Source organism: Oncorhynchus mykiss, chromosome 8, assembly GCF_013265735.2.
Source record: "Oncorhynchus mykiss isolate Arlee chromosome 8, USDA_OmykA_1.1, whole genome shotgun sequence".
Taxonomy (NCBI): Eukaryota; Metazoa; Chordata; class Actinopteri; order Salmoniformes; family Salmonidae; genus Oncorhynchus; species Oncorhynchus mykiss.
The window spans coordinates 33699795-33717419 of NC_048572.1; the positions used below are offsets into that span (position 1 = coordinate 33699795).

The 17625-nt window shown below is 44.5% G+C and overlaps 1 protein-coding gene across 5 annotated transcripts in view; it reads left to right on the forward strand.

Annotated features, from left to right (window-relative positions):
* Window positions 1-17625, forward strand: part of fzd3a (frizzled class receptor 3a) — a 30422-nt gene that overhangs the window by 10581 nt on the left and 2216 nt on the right. For all 5 annotated transcript variants that reach the window (XM_036985360.1, XM_036985362.1, XM_036985364.1 and 2 more), the window contains exons 3-8: window positions 4023-4219; window positions 4507-4969; window positions 5179-5478; window positions 5865-6116; window positions 16623-16771; window positions 17220-17477. In XM_036985360.1, the coding sequence (XP_036841255.1) occupies window positions 4023-4219; window positions 4507-4969; window positions 5179-5478; window positions 5865-6116; window positions 16623-16771; window positions 17220-17477 (1619 nt within the window). The remainder of the gene's footprint in view (window positions 1-4022; window positions 4220-4506; window positions 4970-5178; window positions 5479-5864; window positions 6117-16622; window positions 16772-17219; window positions 17478-17625) is intronic.

Genomic DNA, 17625 nt, shown 5'->3' on the forward strand with positions numbered 1-17625 from the left:
TCGCATGTTCTCTCCCTGCTTTATCATGGTTTGAACACGTTATTCCAGTACATATAATACAGTATAATACAACACAGTACAGTAATGCAGTACACACTGAGAAATATTAGCCTAGTGGAGCTAGTTTCATTTATTTCACCAAGAGAACATATCTATGGGCTTTTCTGTTTTTCTGTTGTGCTAAATGTGCAGTAGCCTATATCATATATGTATTGGATAATGGCACGTGTGCTTTTTTGTGCTAGGGCTCATAAAATATCTTTAAATGTAGGGTTTATAAAATGTCTTTAATGTAGGTCTCATGAAATGTATTTCATGTATGGTTCATCAGGCTCAGGTAGCATCAGACTTTAATTTGTTTTTTATCAAAGTTCTACTCAAATCCAGACATAAAGCTATTTATATGAATTATAATGCTTTTGAACGACACTTCCGGTTTTGGCGGGAAATACCGGTCTACCCGGGAGAAACGTGATTCATTCTCGGGATGGAACATCTGTAAAATACCGGGAAAATATTCAACCCTCTAACACGCACACACACGCACACATACCATACATTCATCTCGTACTAGAGCACACATCTGCCTTAGAAATGCGGAGGCAGAGAGCAGAAGAAAGGCAAACCCCAGATGCATATCCACTTGAAGTTAAATCATCCCTGTCCTGTCTGTGTGTGTAATACACCATGTAATGCACCATGTCACCGGACTGGAGGCTGGCGAAGGCTAGGGAAGGGTGCCACCCTGTTTGATTCTATACAGATCAGATCAACGTGGATGTGTTTGCCTGCTTGTTTGATCTCAAAGATTTGATTAGGAAGATGGTGCCAGGTGTGTCATAAGATCTTGGTTTAATGAAAAGGAATGCTCGAGGGTTGGGGTAACAGGCATTTACCGATTGGTTGCTATGAAGGAAGTTCTTCCCCATAGAGATCCTATAATACACTCTATTTCATTCTGTGTTTCTTCCCATCTTACCACCGCCTCAAGCGAGACTGTTTTGGGCCTTGTGTCTGCAGGCGGTCAATTTATTCAGAACTGATTGCTTTGACTGTTTTTGACAGGTGTGGAAGTGAACCAATCTACTAAAATACACATAAACAAGAAAAAAGCCTTGTACAGATGCAGTAGTAAGTCACCAAACACAGTAAAACCTACACAAAATACGGGACGGGTGGCATTTGAGGACGGGTGGCATTTGAGGACGGGTGGCATTTGCTCTGCCGTGCTTTCCTGTACATCTAGAAACTCAAATACTGTATGTGTGGATATATATATATATTTTTTACTGCATTCAATATTTTGTTCAGAGGATGTCAGTCATCTCAGACGTCTGCCTGAGCCCTATGTTCCAACTGTCACTGAACTGTCTAATAAAACCGCACATCAACGTCACCTCCTTTATGTTATGGTCAAATGAAAATCTGAAGGCAGAAATATTGTGTTTGATATGTACAAAGCATTTACAAAAGCTGTCGGGATGTGGATGTGATGTAGGTTCTTTGTGTGGGAATCGGCAAGTCTAACAGCCGTCCTAATCCCTTTAAATACAGGCAGGCGTCTGGGAGACAGCCCAGACTGAACACTGGTGTCAGAAGTGGAATTCTGTCTACATTTCTATGTTAGAATTACGATGAATGAATGGTGTAATATGTAGGCTAAGCTATGGTGATGATGGATGAAAAGGTAGCTGCGCCTCCTATCCTAGTCATAGGAAGTGTGTGTGTGTGTGTGTGTGTGTGTGTGTGTGTGTGTGTGTGAGGGAGTGTATGTGGTATTGAATATAATAGTGCTGCTGTGTATTCCTCTGTCTTGGAGACTGAAAATAGGTTAAGTTAACATACAATATGTAACTTTTTGGTTGACCCGACCAAATTCACATAGAAATGTTAGTTGTAGATCTTTCATTCATTCTATGTGCGCTATTTCTATACTTCCCATTTTTAAGTTTTGTTTGTGTCTTTAACTTTCAGTTTTGTAATTCAAAATTCAAAAGGCACTCGCACATCTGAGCAATCTTTTTTGCAGGTGCATGGCAACAGTTGAACAAGATGAAGGAAAAAGGAACCCGCACACTGCTCTTGATAGTATCACTGATCTTTAATAAGCTTATGTATCGGCCTCACGGCCTTCGTCAGAGCTTTTGTGAATTTCTTTAAATTAGCACCCTTATGTAGACCTAGCAGTACATTTGAATGACCTAAAGCATGACATTTCTACCTTCACATTTTGTGGCATGGAGAAAGTTAAGATATCAGACAGGGGAGGAGATATTAATAATACTCTGAGTAAAAGAGAATGTTTTTGGATTTTCACCCTCCAGACATTATTTCCTAAAGGTCTTAATGATGAAATGCCTATGTATGTTATGTTGTGAATTTGAACATGAATTATGTCCCTATTTAAGGTTACTCTGCTGTTTTTCCTACGATGTACCCAATAATTAATGAAAACTTGCTTGGTAGGTCTATGTCCTCATTGTGGTTTTACAGACGTGTTTGAATACGTCTTATTTACACACTTTATTTGAATATTTATGAAATGCATATTGTTATAGTTGGTAGCACTTATTTGTTTTTCCTTTGCCTCCAACCACTTCGATGCGTGGAACGGATGTGGGTGGGGCCAGGTCTACATAAGGGTGCTAATTTAAAAAAAAACTCACAAAAGCTCTGACGAAGGCCGTGTGGCCGATACGTAAGCTTATTAAATATCAGTGACACTATCAAGAGCAGTGTGCGGTTTCCAACCGAGGACAGATGATTTTTATGCGCACTCGATCCCATTCTTGTGTGGCTTACCACTTTGTGGCTGAGCCGTTGTTGCCCCTAGACGTTTCCACTTCACATTAACAGCACTGACAGCTCTAGTAGGGCAGACATTTGATGAACTGACTTGTTGGAAACGTGGCACCCTATGATGGTGCGATGTTGAAAGTCACTGAGATCTTCAGTAAGGCCATTCTACTGCCAATGTTTGTCTATGGAGATTGCATGGCGGTGTGCTCGATTGTATACTCCTGTCAGCAACGGGTGTGGCTGAAATAGCCGAACCCACTAATTTGAAGGGGTTGTTCACATACGTTTGTATATATAGTGTATATTTAATACATATCCACTGAATACAAACCCTGTTCTGTTCCCCTATTACTCCCTATTAATGAAATTCCATTTAGCTCATCTTCACATTTTGGCTGCCTGGGTCCCTGTCTTGTCCCCCTCCCCCACTCCCCCTCTCCCTGTCACAGTCACAAAGGCTGGCCCCAGCAGGAGCAGGATGCGTCTATCTTGGCCCTGGGTGGGGCTAGGGGCCGGTGGGGACCCTTTCTTCACTCCCCCTGGGGATTTGCATACTAAAGCCATGCCTCACAGCTGCTAGCTAGCTACCGTTCTCTCCCTGAATGCATATTGGCAGAGAGGGAAGTGTGTGTGTGTGTGCGCGCGTGTGTGTGCGTGTGTGTGTGTAACAGCGTTGCCCTCCCCCAAACACAAAGGACTCTCCAGAGCCCCTGCCTGTGCCGGGTATCTGATGAACGGGGGGGGGTTGGGTTACCAAGCCTGTCCTACTCCTCCTCTCTCCCTCCCTCCTTCTCCTCCCTCTGTCTTATTGCCAGGTTGGTGGGAGAAAGGGGGAGGAGGGGAGGAGGATTATGAGGATAGGGGACGGAGTTGTGTTTTTTGAGTCGGCTCCAAACTATGTCAGACAAGATGATACTGTCTGTTTTGTGCTCTCATTTTGGCTTCACATGAATAATGTCCTGCTTTAGAAGACTGTTCTGTTGTCTGTGTGTGTGTGTGTCTCTTTAATGCTGAGGGGTTGAGTGTTTGACAGGTTCTGTGGTAGATGCACAGTGTGCTTGACATACGGTGTGTGCGAGTGTCTCCGTGTGTATGATTGTATATGACAGAAGACGTATGATGTGTGTGAAACACAGACACACTCCATAACCCCCCGCCCTCTCATACTCCGCTGTTGACTATACACCTCCTGACAGTCTTGTGTTTTCCTCTCCCCTCCGCAGCCCTTCCACCCCATGGTGAACCTGCAGTGTTCGTCAGAACTCAGGATGTTCCTGTGTGCCCTCTACACTCCAGTGTGTACAGAGTACGGACGCATGACACTGCCCTGCCGACGGCTGTGCCTGAGAGCCAAGGGAGACTGTTACAAACTCATGGACATGTTCGGCGTCACCTGGCCAGAAGAGATGGATTGTAACAGGTTAGTAGTCTACTGATCTGTCGGGTACACTTTTACACACATGGGGCACATATGTCTTTGTTGGTAATCATTCCTTTTACCATGAATTTATCAGGAAATACCTGGTCATTCTGTACCATAGCATCAATAAGAATGGCAAAATGGTAATTGAACAATGGTAACACGTGATTTCCTAGCAAATACAAGGTCAAAACTGTGGAAACAGTATTGTTAAATATTATCTTTGTGTCTTTCTGTAGTTTAAATATAATGTGTCTAACATAAGCTGTTTCCTCTCCGTCCCCCAGGTTCCCAGACTGTGACGAGCCATACCCCCGTCCTGTAGATCTGCTGTCCAGGTCAGACTCCACAGAGTCGCCCATCTCCGTCCAGCGCGACTATGGCTTCTGGTGCCCCCGCGAGCTCAAGATCGACCCCGACCTGGGCTACACCTTCCTGGGTGTGCGGGACTGCTCGCCCCCCTGCCCCAACATGTACTTCCAGCGGGACGAGCTGGTCTTCGCCCGCTACTTCATCGGCGTGGTGTCCATCGTCTGTCTCTCGGCAACCCTCTTCACCTTCCTCACCTTCCTCATCGACGTGTCCAGGTTCCGCTACCCGGAGCGGCCGATCATCTTCTACGCCGTGTGTTACATGATGGTGTCCCTGGTCTTCTTCCTGGGCTTCCTGTTGGAGGACCGGGTGGCGTGCAACGCGGCGAGCCCCGGGCGCTTCCGGGCGTCCACCGTCACCCAGGGCTCCCATAACAAGGTGACCCATCGGCCGCGCAGTGATTGATTGATAACTGATTGTTTAATTAACCAATTGACTGTTTGATTTATCATTTTCTCTGGGACATTCAGGGCTATTATATCATAGTTTTTTTGTTGGTACGATATTTTCAATGTTCTTGGATTTTCAATGTCTTCAATCTTTTTTTAAACCTTGTTCTCTTCTCCTTCTCCCCTCCTCCCCTCCAGGTATGCACTCTGCTGTTCATGGTGCTCTACTTCTTCACCATGGCTGGCAGTGTGTGGTGGGTCATCCTCACCATCACCTGGTTCCTGGCTGCCGTGCCTAAGTGGGGCAGCGAGGCCATCGAGAAGAAGGCCTTGCTCTTCCATGCCTTTGCCTGGGGCCTGCCCGGCTGTCTGACTGTCACTCTGCTGGCCATGAACAAGATCGAAGGGGATAGTGTCAGCGGGGTGTGTTTTGTGGGGCTGTATGACCGCACAGCGCTGAGATGGTTCCTGCTGGTTCCGCTGGGCCTGGATGTACTGGTGAGAGGGCTGGAATGAGTCACAGTGGGATAAGGTGTGTGTAACAAATGGCAGCCTATTCCCTATATAGGGAATAGGGTGGCATTTGGGATGCAACCTAGGTGATTCAGTAAAGTATTTGTAGGATGTCCTTTGTGGGTATGTGTGCGCAAAGTTTACGTGTGCACATGCACAAAGTTCAGTAAACGTGTTGACACTGTGCCTTCTCCTTCGATTATACCACGGTCATACACATCTCAAAAGTCATAAGAAAGTGGATCTGAATGGAACTGAAGGAATTTATTTAAATTGTTACCTACCCAACCAATATACCGTGTTCATTTCCTGGTCTTCTTATGTCATCATCTTTTGTCTAATCCTTCCATATCAACTCTGTCTGATTCTAGGTGGGGGTGGCGTTGCTGCTAGCGGGCATCCTGGCGTTGAACCGCGTCCGTATGGAGATCCCTCTGGAGAAGGAGAACCAAGACAAGCTGGTGAAGTTTATGATCCGCATCGGGGTGTTCTCTGTGCTCTACCTGGTCCCTCTGCTGACGGTCATAGCCTGCTACCTGTATGAGAACAGCTATAGGACTGTCTGGGAGACTACCTGGGTACAGGAGCGCTGCAGAGAGTACCACATCCCCTGTCCATACCAGGTGAGATCCATACTCTAACCGGTACACCACATCCCCTGTCCACACCAGGTGAGATCCATACTCTAACCAGTACACCATATACCCTGTCCATACCAGGTGAGATCCATACTCTAACCAGTACACCACATCCCCTGTCCATACCAGGTGAGATCCATACTCTAACAAGTACACCACATCCCCTGTCCATACCAGGTGAGATCCATACTCTAACCAGTACACCACATCCCCTGTCCATACCAGGTGAGATCCATACTCTAACCAGTACACCACATCCCCTGTCCATACCAGGTGAGATCCATACTCTAACCAGTACACCACATCCCCTGTCCATACCAGTTGAGATCCATACTCTAACCAGTACACCACATCCCCTGTCCATACCAGGTGAGATCCATACTCTAACCAGTACACCACATCCCCTGTCCATACCAGGTGAGATCCATACTCTAACCAGTACACCACATCCCCTGTCCATACCAGGTGAGATCCATACTCTAACCAGTACACCACATCCCCTGTCCATACCAGGTGAGATCCATACTCTAACCAGTACACCACATCCCCTGTCCATACCAGGTGAGATCCATACTCTAACCAGTACACCACATCCCCTGTCCATACCAGGTGAGATCCATACTCTAACCAGTACACCACATCCCCTGTCCATGCCAGATGAGATCCATACTCTAACCAGTACACCACATCCCCTGTCCATACCAGGTTAGATTAGGGCTGCTGCAGTGACCGTATTACCGCCACGCTGGCAGTCATGAGTCATGACCGCAGTAGAATTCCATGTGACTGTTGAATCACGGTATTCTCCTCTTATGCACTCAGGACATGCATTGGTAGTACCCTAATGACCATTAGATCACTAATGGCCTGGTACTCAAGGCTCTATTGTCCCTCTAACCACCCTTACAGCAATGCAAATGCAATGGAAAATCACATCGAGCACTTATCATCAAAACAGCATTGTGCTTTTAAAACTCACCTCACTGTGATTGATCAATTTGAAGAAAGAAGTTCAACAGCAGGTTGAAACTGAGTTTAAAACGTGGCTGTTGTGGATGTTGTCTCAAAGCCAAACACAATGAAATCGACAGCGCTTTATAAGGGGATGATTGATTCAAAACATCCATATGCATACAGTGCATACATTTTTCCACATTTAAATCAAAATAAATCCTCCTCCATATACACACAATACCCCATATTGACGAAGCCAAAACAGTGTTTCAGACATTTTTGCAAATGTATACAAAAAATAAAATACAAAAATCCTTATTTACATACACTACCAGTCAAAAGTTTGGACACACATACTCAATCCAGTTTTTTAAAGTTTTTTTAAAAGATGTTATATATTGTAGAATAATAGTGAAGACATCCACACTATGAAATAACACATATGGAATCATGTACAGTGCCTTGCGAAAGTATTCGGCCCCCTTGAACTTTGCGACCTTTTGCCACATTTCAGGCTTCAAACATAAAGATATAAAACTGTATTTTTTTGTGAAGAATCAACAACAAGTGGGACACAATCATGAAGTGGAACGACATTTATTGGATATTTCAAACTTTTTTAACAAATCAAAAACTGAAAAATTGGGCGTGCAAAATTATTCAGCCCCCTTAAGTTAATACTTTGTAGCGCCACCTTTTGCTGCGATTACAGCTGTAAGTCGCTTGGGGTATGTCTCTATCAGTTTTGCACATCGAGAGACTGAATTTTTTTCCCATTCCTCCTTGCAAAACAGCTCGAGCTCAGTGAGGTTGGATGGAGAGCATTTGTGAACAGCAATTTTCAGTTCTTTCCAGATTCTCGATTGGATTCAGGTCTGGACTTTGACTTGGCCATTCTAACACCTGGATATGTTTATTTTTGAACCATTCCATTGTAGATTTTGCTTTATGTTTTGGATCATTGTCTTGTTGGAATACAAATCTCCATCCCAGTCTCATGTCTTTTGCAGACTCCATCAGGTTTTCTTCCAGAATGGTCCTGTATTTGGCTCCATCCATCTTCCCATCAATTTTAACCATCTTCCCTGTCCCTGCTGAAGAAAAGCAGGCCCAAACCATGATGCTGCCACCGCCATGTTTGACAGTGGGGATGGTGTGTTCAGCTGTGTTGCTTTTACGCCAAACATAACGTTTTGCATTGTTGCCAAAAAGTTCAATTTTGGTTTCATCTGACCAGAGCACCTTCTTCCATATGTTTGGTGTGTCTCCCAGGTGGCTTGTGGCAAACTTTAAACAACACTTTTTATGGATATCTTTAAGAAATGGCTTTCTTCCATAAAGGCCAGATTTGTGCAATTTACGATTGATTGTTGTCCTATGAACAGAGTCTCCCACCTCAGCTGTAGATCTCTGCAGTTCATCCAGAGTGATCATGGGCCTCTTGGCTGCATCTCTGATCAGTCTTCTCCTTGTATGAGCTGAAAGTTTAGAGGGACGGCCAGGTCTTGGTTGATTTGCAGTGGTCTGATACTCCTTCCATTTCAATATTATCGCTTGCAAAGTGCTCCTTGGGATGTTTAAAGCTTGGGAAATATTTTTGTATCCAAATCCGGCTTTAAACTTCTTCACAACAGTATCTCGGACCTGCCTGGTGTGTTCCTTGTTCTTCATGATGCTCTCTGCGCTTTTAACGGACCTCTGAGACTATCACAGTGCAGGTGCATTTATACGGAGACTTGATTACACACAGGTGGATTGTATTTATCATCATTAGTCATTTAGGTCAACACTGGATCATTCAGAGATCCTCACTGAACTTCTGGAGAGAGTTTGCTGCACTGAAAGTAAAGGGGCTGAATAATTTTGCACGCCCAATTTTTCAGTTTTTGATTTGTTAAAAAAGTTTGAAATATCCAATAAATGTCGTTCCACTTCATGATTGTGTCCCACTTGTTGTTGATTCTTCACAAAAAAATACAGTTGTATATCTTTATGTTTGAAGCCTGAAATGTGGCAAAAGGTCGCAAAGTTCAAGGGGGCCGAATACTTTCGCAAGGCACTGTATCAGAAAACAAAAGTGTTAAACAAATCTAAATATATTTAATATTTGAGATTCTTCAAAGTAGCCACCATTTGCCTTGATGACAGCTTTGCACACTCTTGGCATTCTCTCATTCAGCTTCATGAGGTAGTCACCTGGAATTTCAATGAACAGGTGTGCCTTGATAAAAGTTAATTTGTGGAATTTCTTTCCTTCTTAATGTGTTTGAGCCAATCAAGTTGTGTTGTGACAAGGTAGGGGTGAAGATACCCATATTTGGTAAAAGAACAAGTCCATATTAAGAGCAGCTCAAATAAGCAAAGAGAAACGACAGTCCATCATTACTTTAACATGAAGGTCAGTCAATCTGGAAAATTTCAAGAACTTTGAAAGTTTCTTCAAGTGCATTCGCTAAAAACCATCAAGCGATGAAACTGGCTCTCACGAGGACCGCCACAGGAAAGGAAGACTGAGAGTTACCTCTGCTGCAGAGGATAAATTCATTAGTTACCAGCCTCAGATTGCAGGTCAAATAAATGCTTCACAAGTAACAGACACATCTCAACATCAACTGTTCAGAGGAGACTGCGTGAATCAGGCCTTCATGGTTGAATTGCTGCAAAGAAACCACTACTAAAGAACACCAATAATAAGAAGAGACTTGCTTGGGCCAAGAAACATGAGCAATGGACATTAGATTGGTGGAAAGCTGTCCTTTGGTCTGATGGGTCCTTAATTTGAGATTTTTGGTTCCAACCACCTTGTCTTTGAGGAATGCTTTTCCAACTGTCTTGAAGGAGTTCCCACATATGCTGAGCACTTTCTGGCTGCTTCTCCTTCACTCTACGGTCCAACTCATCCCTGATGGTAGAGTGGCCAGACGAAAGCCACTCCTCAGTAAAAGGCGTATGACAGCCCGCTTGGAGTTTGCCAAAAGGCACCTAAAGACTCTCAGACCATGAGAAACAAGATTCTCTGGTCTGATGAAACCAAGATTGAACACTTTGGCCTGAATGCCAAGCGTCACGTCTGGAGGAAACCTGGCACCACCATCCCCACAGCATGATGTGGGGATGTTTTTCAGCGGCAGGGACTGTGAGACTAGTCAGGATTGAGGCAAAGATGAACAGAGCAAAGTACAGAGAGATCCTTGATGAAAACCTGCTTCAGAGCGCTCAGGACCTCCAACTGGGGTGAAGGTTCACCTTCCAACAGGGCAACAACCCTAAGCACACAGCCAAGACAATGCAGGACTGGGTTAGGAACAAGTCTCTTAATGTCCTTGAGTGGCCCAGCCAGAGCCAGGACTTGAACCAGATCTAACATCTCTGGAGAGACCTGAAAATAGCTGTGCAGCAATCTTCCACATCCAACCTGACAGAGCTTGAGAAGATCTGCAGAGAAAAATGTGAGAAACTCCCCAAATATAGGTGTGCCAAACTTGTAGGGTCATACCCAAGAAGACTCAAGGCTGTAATAGCTGACAAAGGTGCTTCAAGAAAGTACTGAGTAAAGGGTCTGAATACTTATGTAAATGTGATATTTCAGATATAAAAAAACCAAACATTTTCAAACAATTCTAAAAAACATTTTTTTCTTTGTCATTGTGTGCAGTTTGGCGAGGGAAAAAAACAATTACATATATTTATAGAATAAAGCTGTAACGTAACAACATTTGGAAATAGTCTAGGGGTCTGAATTCTTTCGAATGCACAGTATTCGTTTATGCATAAGCTTATGAGGCCAAGCCCGATAAAATACCTTGAATCAAAATGATGCTCGTGCTGTTATACAATACACAGCCTACCACATACTATGCATGGCAGAAAAACATAAAACAAAACTGATTTAAGATGTCTTTGGTACATAATTGGTCTAGTTTATTCTTCAAAATTAAACGCATTTGAGTAATCGTGTGGACTTTATTATGTTGCATACTGGATGGACTGGATTACCTTATGCTACGCTCCAAAATGTCTATCCACGAGTTTGGGAGAGAATGTATAGCCCTAGGAGATGCTGTTGGTTCATTGATTGTGCAGGGCGGCTTACAGTTAGCTTACAATTATAGAGAATTTGTATATGATTTTGAATAGCCTAGTAATGTGGATTTGGTTATATTTTCATAATTAATAGGCTTACATTACCTTTAGCTACAGAACATCTCACCACTATGCATTTCCCTTTTCTCGTCTCTCTCTCCTTAATTTTTTTCTTACGTGCGCAGACGTGCGTCAATAGTTTAGTGAAATATGTTTAGTTGCGAAAACATGTTACTATACAGATTTAAGTTTGTTTCCGAAATTAAGCGCTGGGTATCTGCAGGAACAGGGTTGGAGAACCCATGGCATACAGAGTTTGGGCGGAATATCACCTGTCGCACAGCGAGAGCATGCTCCTCAAACAGTGGTTGACGTGTGTAGTGAAATAAATGGTCTTATATTTATTTATCAGCTGTTCATATTAAGCATAGCTCCAATATAAAACAGAAGTAGCCTATCCGGCAACATTGGAAAAACCTGCAGGAAAGCGCGCAGCCTCCATTCGCTATTCGAGTGCATAGCCTACGGAATATGTCTTTTTTCCACTGCCCCTGTTCCTGCCCATTTGATAAAGGGCCATTCTAAATGGAAACTCATTTGACATATTAGTAAAGACAAGATTAAATTGAGAATAGTCTGATGGGTGAAAATATGATCACGTGATGAGAGAACAGCTGTGTAGCCTGAGGCGAAGACAGAGCGCAAAGCTTCTTCTTTTTTTTAGCATATAGTCGCATCGTGCAACCCATATATGTTTTGATTTCTGAGAAATTATATGGTTTGTATCATTCACAACTAAAGTTGCTAAGTAATTCCAATATATAGCGTAGCCTATAGGACCTGTTTCAAATGATCACTTTTACGCTCAACATTGCCACTTCATATAAGCACTCCATTCTATATTACTCAGCTAAGGTAAATTATATCCTTCTTACAATAACATTATATTATATCAAATAATGTTATGGGACTTATAAGCATATATTGTCAGCAAAATGAACAAGCCTACAGCCTATGGCATAGAGCATAGCCAAATAAAATACAGTAGGCCAACTCATTTTCTTTTGCATGACAATAATCGGCTGACATAACTTCATGACCACCACAGCACAAGGTGAGATCCATACTCTAACCAATACACCATATCCCCTGTCTTACCAGGTATACCATGTACCCCCTTTCTTAAGCACCACGCTACATTACATCTACTCTAACCACTACACCATACACTTGTCCATAGGATGTAATATCAGATTATACAGCTACTGTAACCATTTCTAGAAACTACAATCAACTACACTCAAATATTATTATAACCCCTACAGTACATCAGTCATTCTCAACCAGGGGGCCTTGGACCCCTGAGGGACCTCTGTGAGCTTTCATGGGGTCCCAAGAAAAAAGATGGAATTGAATTCTGGTGCCAAGTTCAATAAGGGAAAGAAAAACAACAGAGTAAGAAAAATGTATTTCAGTCTCACACTGTAGTTGTATTCCCAACACACCTAGCTCCAGTGTTCCAGTGCAAACACAGACCGGGGAGAGATCTCAGGTTGGTTCTATTTAATAGATGAAGCACTTCAGAGAAGCTACTCTCTGCCTGGAGCGGTGGAACAACATCCCCACTCATCTGGAGAAGCAGTTAATCATTCAAACACTTCATCCTTGCTGCTGTAAATTGGTAGCATTTGTGTGTGTGTGTGTGTGTGTGTGTGTGTGTGTGTGTGTGTGTGTGTGTGTGTGTGTGTGTGTGTGTGTGTGTGTGTGTGTGTGTGTGTGTATATATATATATATATATATATACAGTATATGCTTGTTTTTGTGTGTGTGTATGTATGTTTGAGTGTGTGTGTGTGCTGTGCTTCTTTTTCTGTCCTCCTTAAAAAGGTTTTGTGTTACTAGTTACTGTGGTGGCACAGATAGCAGAGTTTGGATGGGTAGAGAAGTGAAAAGAGTGAATAGCTTCTCTACTTGTTTGTTTGTAGCAAGTGTCTATATGTCAATGTTTTTCAGTTCCATTGCCACGTTTGGATGTGTGATGGTGTGTAATCTCTTGCCTTTTAGTTAGTTCTAAAGGAAGGCTGGTTGGCACACAGTAGAGCATTTGTGTGCATGTGTGTCTGTCTGTGTCCGTCTCCATGTGTTTCCATGTGTGTGTCTCCGTGTGTATGTGTGTGTGTGTGTGTGTATAAATGTGTGTACCCCCAACATAGATAGCTTATGACGGCATTAGAGGCCTGTTACGGTGGGGGGATGGGGGAAACAGAGGGGGAAGGCCGGGGGGAGTCAAAGAGAGTCGTTTGGGGCCTTAATCAGTCATGCAAGCGTTACTGCGTAAGAGAGCGGTGAGTTCATTTCTCCCAGAGGTTCTGTTTCTGGGGGAAAGATGGATCAGAGAGAAGGGCGACGCTATGGTAATGCAGTTGTAAAGAAAGTAAAGCTACTGTATGGACCAAACTACACAGGCAAAATGTAATAGTGAGGAATGTCTGTGGTTTGGTAACGGCTAGTAAGGGAAGGGTACTAGTGAGAGTAATGGAACGAGTGAAAGTCTTTTGTTTTTTATATAGAAAGACTGAGAATGGGCGGCCAGGTCTCTGTAGGCCCGCTGACTGCCCTTCATAATTTTGTGATGTGTGGAGGATGTGAGTGGGAGGATTCTGCTTCCCCAGAGCACACAAACATACAGTAACACAGTAGCTAACATGTAAACAGACAATCTCCTGAGCCCATATATACTATAAAGCTATGGTTCAGCAGAGATCTATATACACAATATATGCAAAAGTATGTGGACACCCCTTCAAATTCGTGGATTCGGCTATTTGAGCCACACTTGTTGCTGACAGTTGTATAAAATCAAGCACACCTCCATGCAATCTCCATAGACAAACATTGACAGTAGAAAGGCCTTACTGAAGACCTCAGTGTCTTTCAACGTTCACCATCATAGGATGCTACCTTTCCAACAAGTCAGTTTGTCAAATTTCTGCCCTGCTAGAGATGCCCCGGTCAACTGTAAGTGCTGTTATTGTGAAGTAGAAACATCTAGGAGCAACAACGGCTCAGCCGCGAAGTGGTAGGCCACACAAGCTCACAGAATGGGACCGCTGAAGCGGGTAGCTCGGAAAAAATTGTCTGTAGTCGGTCGCAACACTCACTCCCGAGTTCGAAACTGCCTCTGGAAGCATTGTCGGCACAAGACCTGTTCATCGGGAGCTTCATGAAATGGGTTTCCATGGCCGAGCAGCTGCACACAACCCTAAGATCACCATGTGCAATGTCAAGCGTCTGCTAGAGTGGTGTAAAGCTCACCGCCATTGGACTCTTGGAGAAGTGGAAACGCGTTCTCTGGAGTGATGAATCACGCTTCACCATTTGGCAGTCCGACAGACTAATCTAGGTTTGGCGGATGCCCCAATGCATAGCGCCAACTGTAAAGTTTGTTTGAAGAGGAATAACGGTCTGGGGCTGTTTTTCTAAGGGGCTAGGCCCCTTAGTTCCAGTGAAGGGAAACCTTAACGTTACAGCATACACTGACATTCTAGAGGATTCTGTGCTTCCAACTTTGTGGCAACAGTTTGGGGAAGGGCCTTTCCTGTTTCAGCTTGACAATGCCCCTGTGCACAAAGCGAGGTCCATATAGAAATGGTTTGTCGAGATTGGTTTGGAAGAACTTGACTGGCCTGCACAGAGCCCTGACCTCAACCCCATCGAACATCTTTGGGATGAATTGAAACGCTGATTATGAGCCAGGCCAAAAACCTTCCCAGAAGAGTGGAGGCTATTATAGCATCCAAAGGGGGAACAACTCCATATTAATGCCCATGATTTTGGAATGAGATGTTCGATGAGCAGGTGTCCACATACTTTTGATCATGTGTGTGTGTGTGTGTGTGTGTGTGTGTGTGTGTGTGTGTGTGTGTGTGTGTGTGTGTGTGTGTGTGTGTGTGTGTGTGTGTGTGTGTGTGTGTGTGTGTGTGTGTGTGTGTGTGTGTGTGTGTGTGTGTGTGTGTGTCACAGAGAGAGAGAGAGAGGTCCTGTGTGGCTTAGTTGGTAGAGCACGATGCTTGCAACACTACAATTGTGAGTTTGATTCCCGCAGGGAATACGAAAATCTTAGTCACTTTAAATTAAATGTCATAGAGAAAAGGAATCAGCTGTGAAAACCAACCAGTGCTACTATGGGTCAGGCCCATAGAAATATTATCACTAGATGTGTCCACCCATTACAGACCCATTGACTTGAATAAGGATGGCCATTCTATTTCAACGAGTCAGTTCTGCTGCATCCACCCTGTGCTTTTCTACTACTTCCCCTCTGATTGGCCAGAACCGTAGGAGATGCCAATCTAGAGGAGTTTAGAAGATAAGACATGTTAACTGAAAGGACATATGGCTGCAGTGATTCAGTCTCTCTCCTCTTATCTCATTCTGTTGTAATGAGGTTCTCTGAGCTCCAGGCTGCTCTGCCTGCCTGCTCCACTCATAACGAGGCCATCAGGACTGCTGTGTATGTGCGTGTGTGTGTGTTGGGAAAGAAACAAGGGATTTATGTGAGTATGTTTCTTACAGGGATAGGGGGAGATAGATATGCACATACTGTACATCAGTGGAGGCTGCTGAGGGGAGGACGGCTCATAATAATGGCTGGGACGGAGTCAATGGAATGGTCTCAACCACATGGAAACCACGTGCTTGATACCAGTCTATTCACTCCATTCCAGACATTATTATGAGCCGTCCTCCCTTCAGCAGCCTCCACTGACATACATTCACTATGTGTCTGTGTGTTTACTAAGGCTGCTATGGTGTTACAGCAGTGATGCAGTGTATTTGCAGGTATGGGTGAGAAGATGAGTGCTGTGTTGTGCTGCTGTACTGTACCCTTCTGCAGTAGAGACCCGTGTGAGGGTACAGTGTAGCCTGAGGGTACAGGTGCACTATCTACGGGGGGGTTGGGGGCACAGAAGAGAGAGGGGGGTGGAGGGAAAGAGATCAAATTAGAGGGGGGAGGTAGAGAGAGAGGGAATGATTGGGGATGGATGGGAATGGAAGTAGAGAAAATGAGAGCAGGGGTGGAGGGAGGGAATGAGAGGTAGAGAGAGGGAGAATAAGACAAAGGGAGGGGGAAGGAGAGAGTCATGCCATTGTGTCGGCTGCTGATTTGTTTATGCCTGTAGCGGTAAGCTGCCGAGTCTGTTAGAAAATACATGCATGTGGGAAAACACACACGACTCAGGAGTGCAGTGCCTCACTGCCTTGCAGACAACCTACCGTAGTAGTGTCATACTTACTGAGAACTACATTCTCACCCACGCAGCCGAGCAGACATACATGTACAATCAAATGTACTCACAGACACACACTGTTTCCCTGCAGTACAGATTGCTAGTAGAGTACTCCCTTATGGCAGACCCACTCACACCTCTCTCCTCTCCATGGGTGACCTAGGTCGAGCAGACCAGCAGACCAAACCTGTCCCTGTTCATCATAAAGTACCTGATGATGTTGGTAGTAGGGATCCCTTCAGTGTTCTGGGTGGGCAGCAAGAAGACCTGCTTCGAATGGGCCAGCTTCTTCCACGGACATAGACGCAAAGAGTAAGTCTCTAAAACACGCTTTCTCTCCCTAACATCAATGTATTTCTCATGAAGAGCAATGTTGTTGTTTTTTTTAAATGAATTGCACGATTAGTGCACATTTGAATTAAATCAAATAAATATGCTATTTTATATGATATGGAATGCAGGCAATGCAGTGCATCTTAATGTATTATACCTGCTGCCTTTAAGTAAAGTGGTTCCAAGATTTTAAATTCAACAGTGCTGTATAGTAGTGTTAGTGAAAGGCCCACTCTCTGCGTTCACCCCCCCCCCCCCCTGTTATCAGAGCATTAACCCCCTCTCCCATTCCCTGTTCCACACACTCCTCCTTCCTCATCTACCTTTCCACCTTCCCTCTCTCTCTCCCGTTCCTCCTCCGCCTCTCCCTCCCCTCCATCCCTCCCTACCCCTTCTCCTCGTCCCCCTCTTCCTCTCCCTTTTCCAGTAGCGTGGTCAACGAGAGCAGACAGGTACTCCAGGAGCCAGATTTTGCTCAGCTGCTCCTGCGGGACCCCAACACCCCCATCGCGAGGAAGTCCAGGGGAACATCCACGCAGGGCACCTCCACCCACGCTTCCTCCACCCACCTGGCCATGCTGGACGAGCCCCCCAGTGGGAGCACCAGCCGGGCAAGTAGTGTCCGCAGCGCCCGCAGCAAGATGAGCAGCTTCCATGGAAGTCTGCATCGATCCAGAGACAGCAGGTAGGGATGGATGGGGAGGGTGGGGTGGGAACCGCGGGGGTGTCAGATTGATTTAATAGATTTGGGGATTGAAAAAAAGCCAGATGTGGAAAACAAGTATGGATGAATAGAGGCGTAAATGTGTAGATCTGAAAGGGTTGGGAAAGTG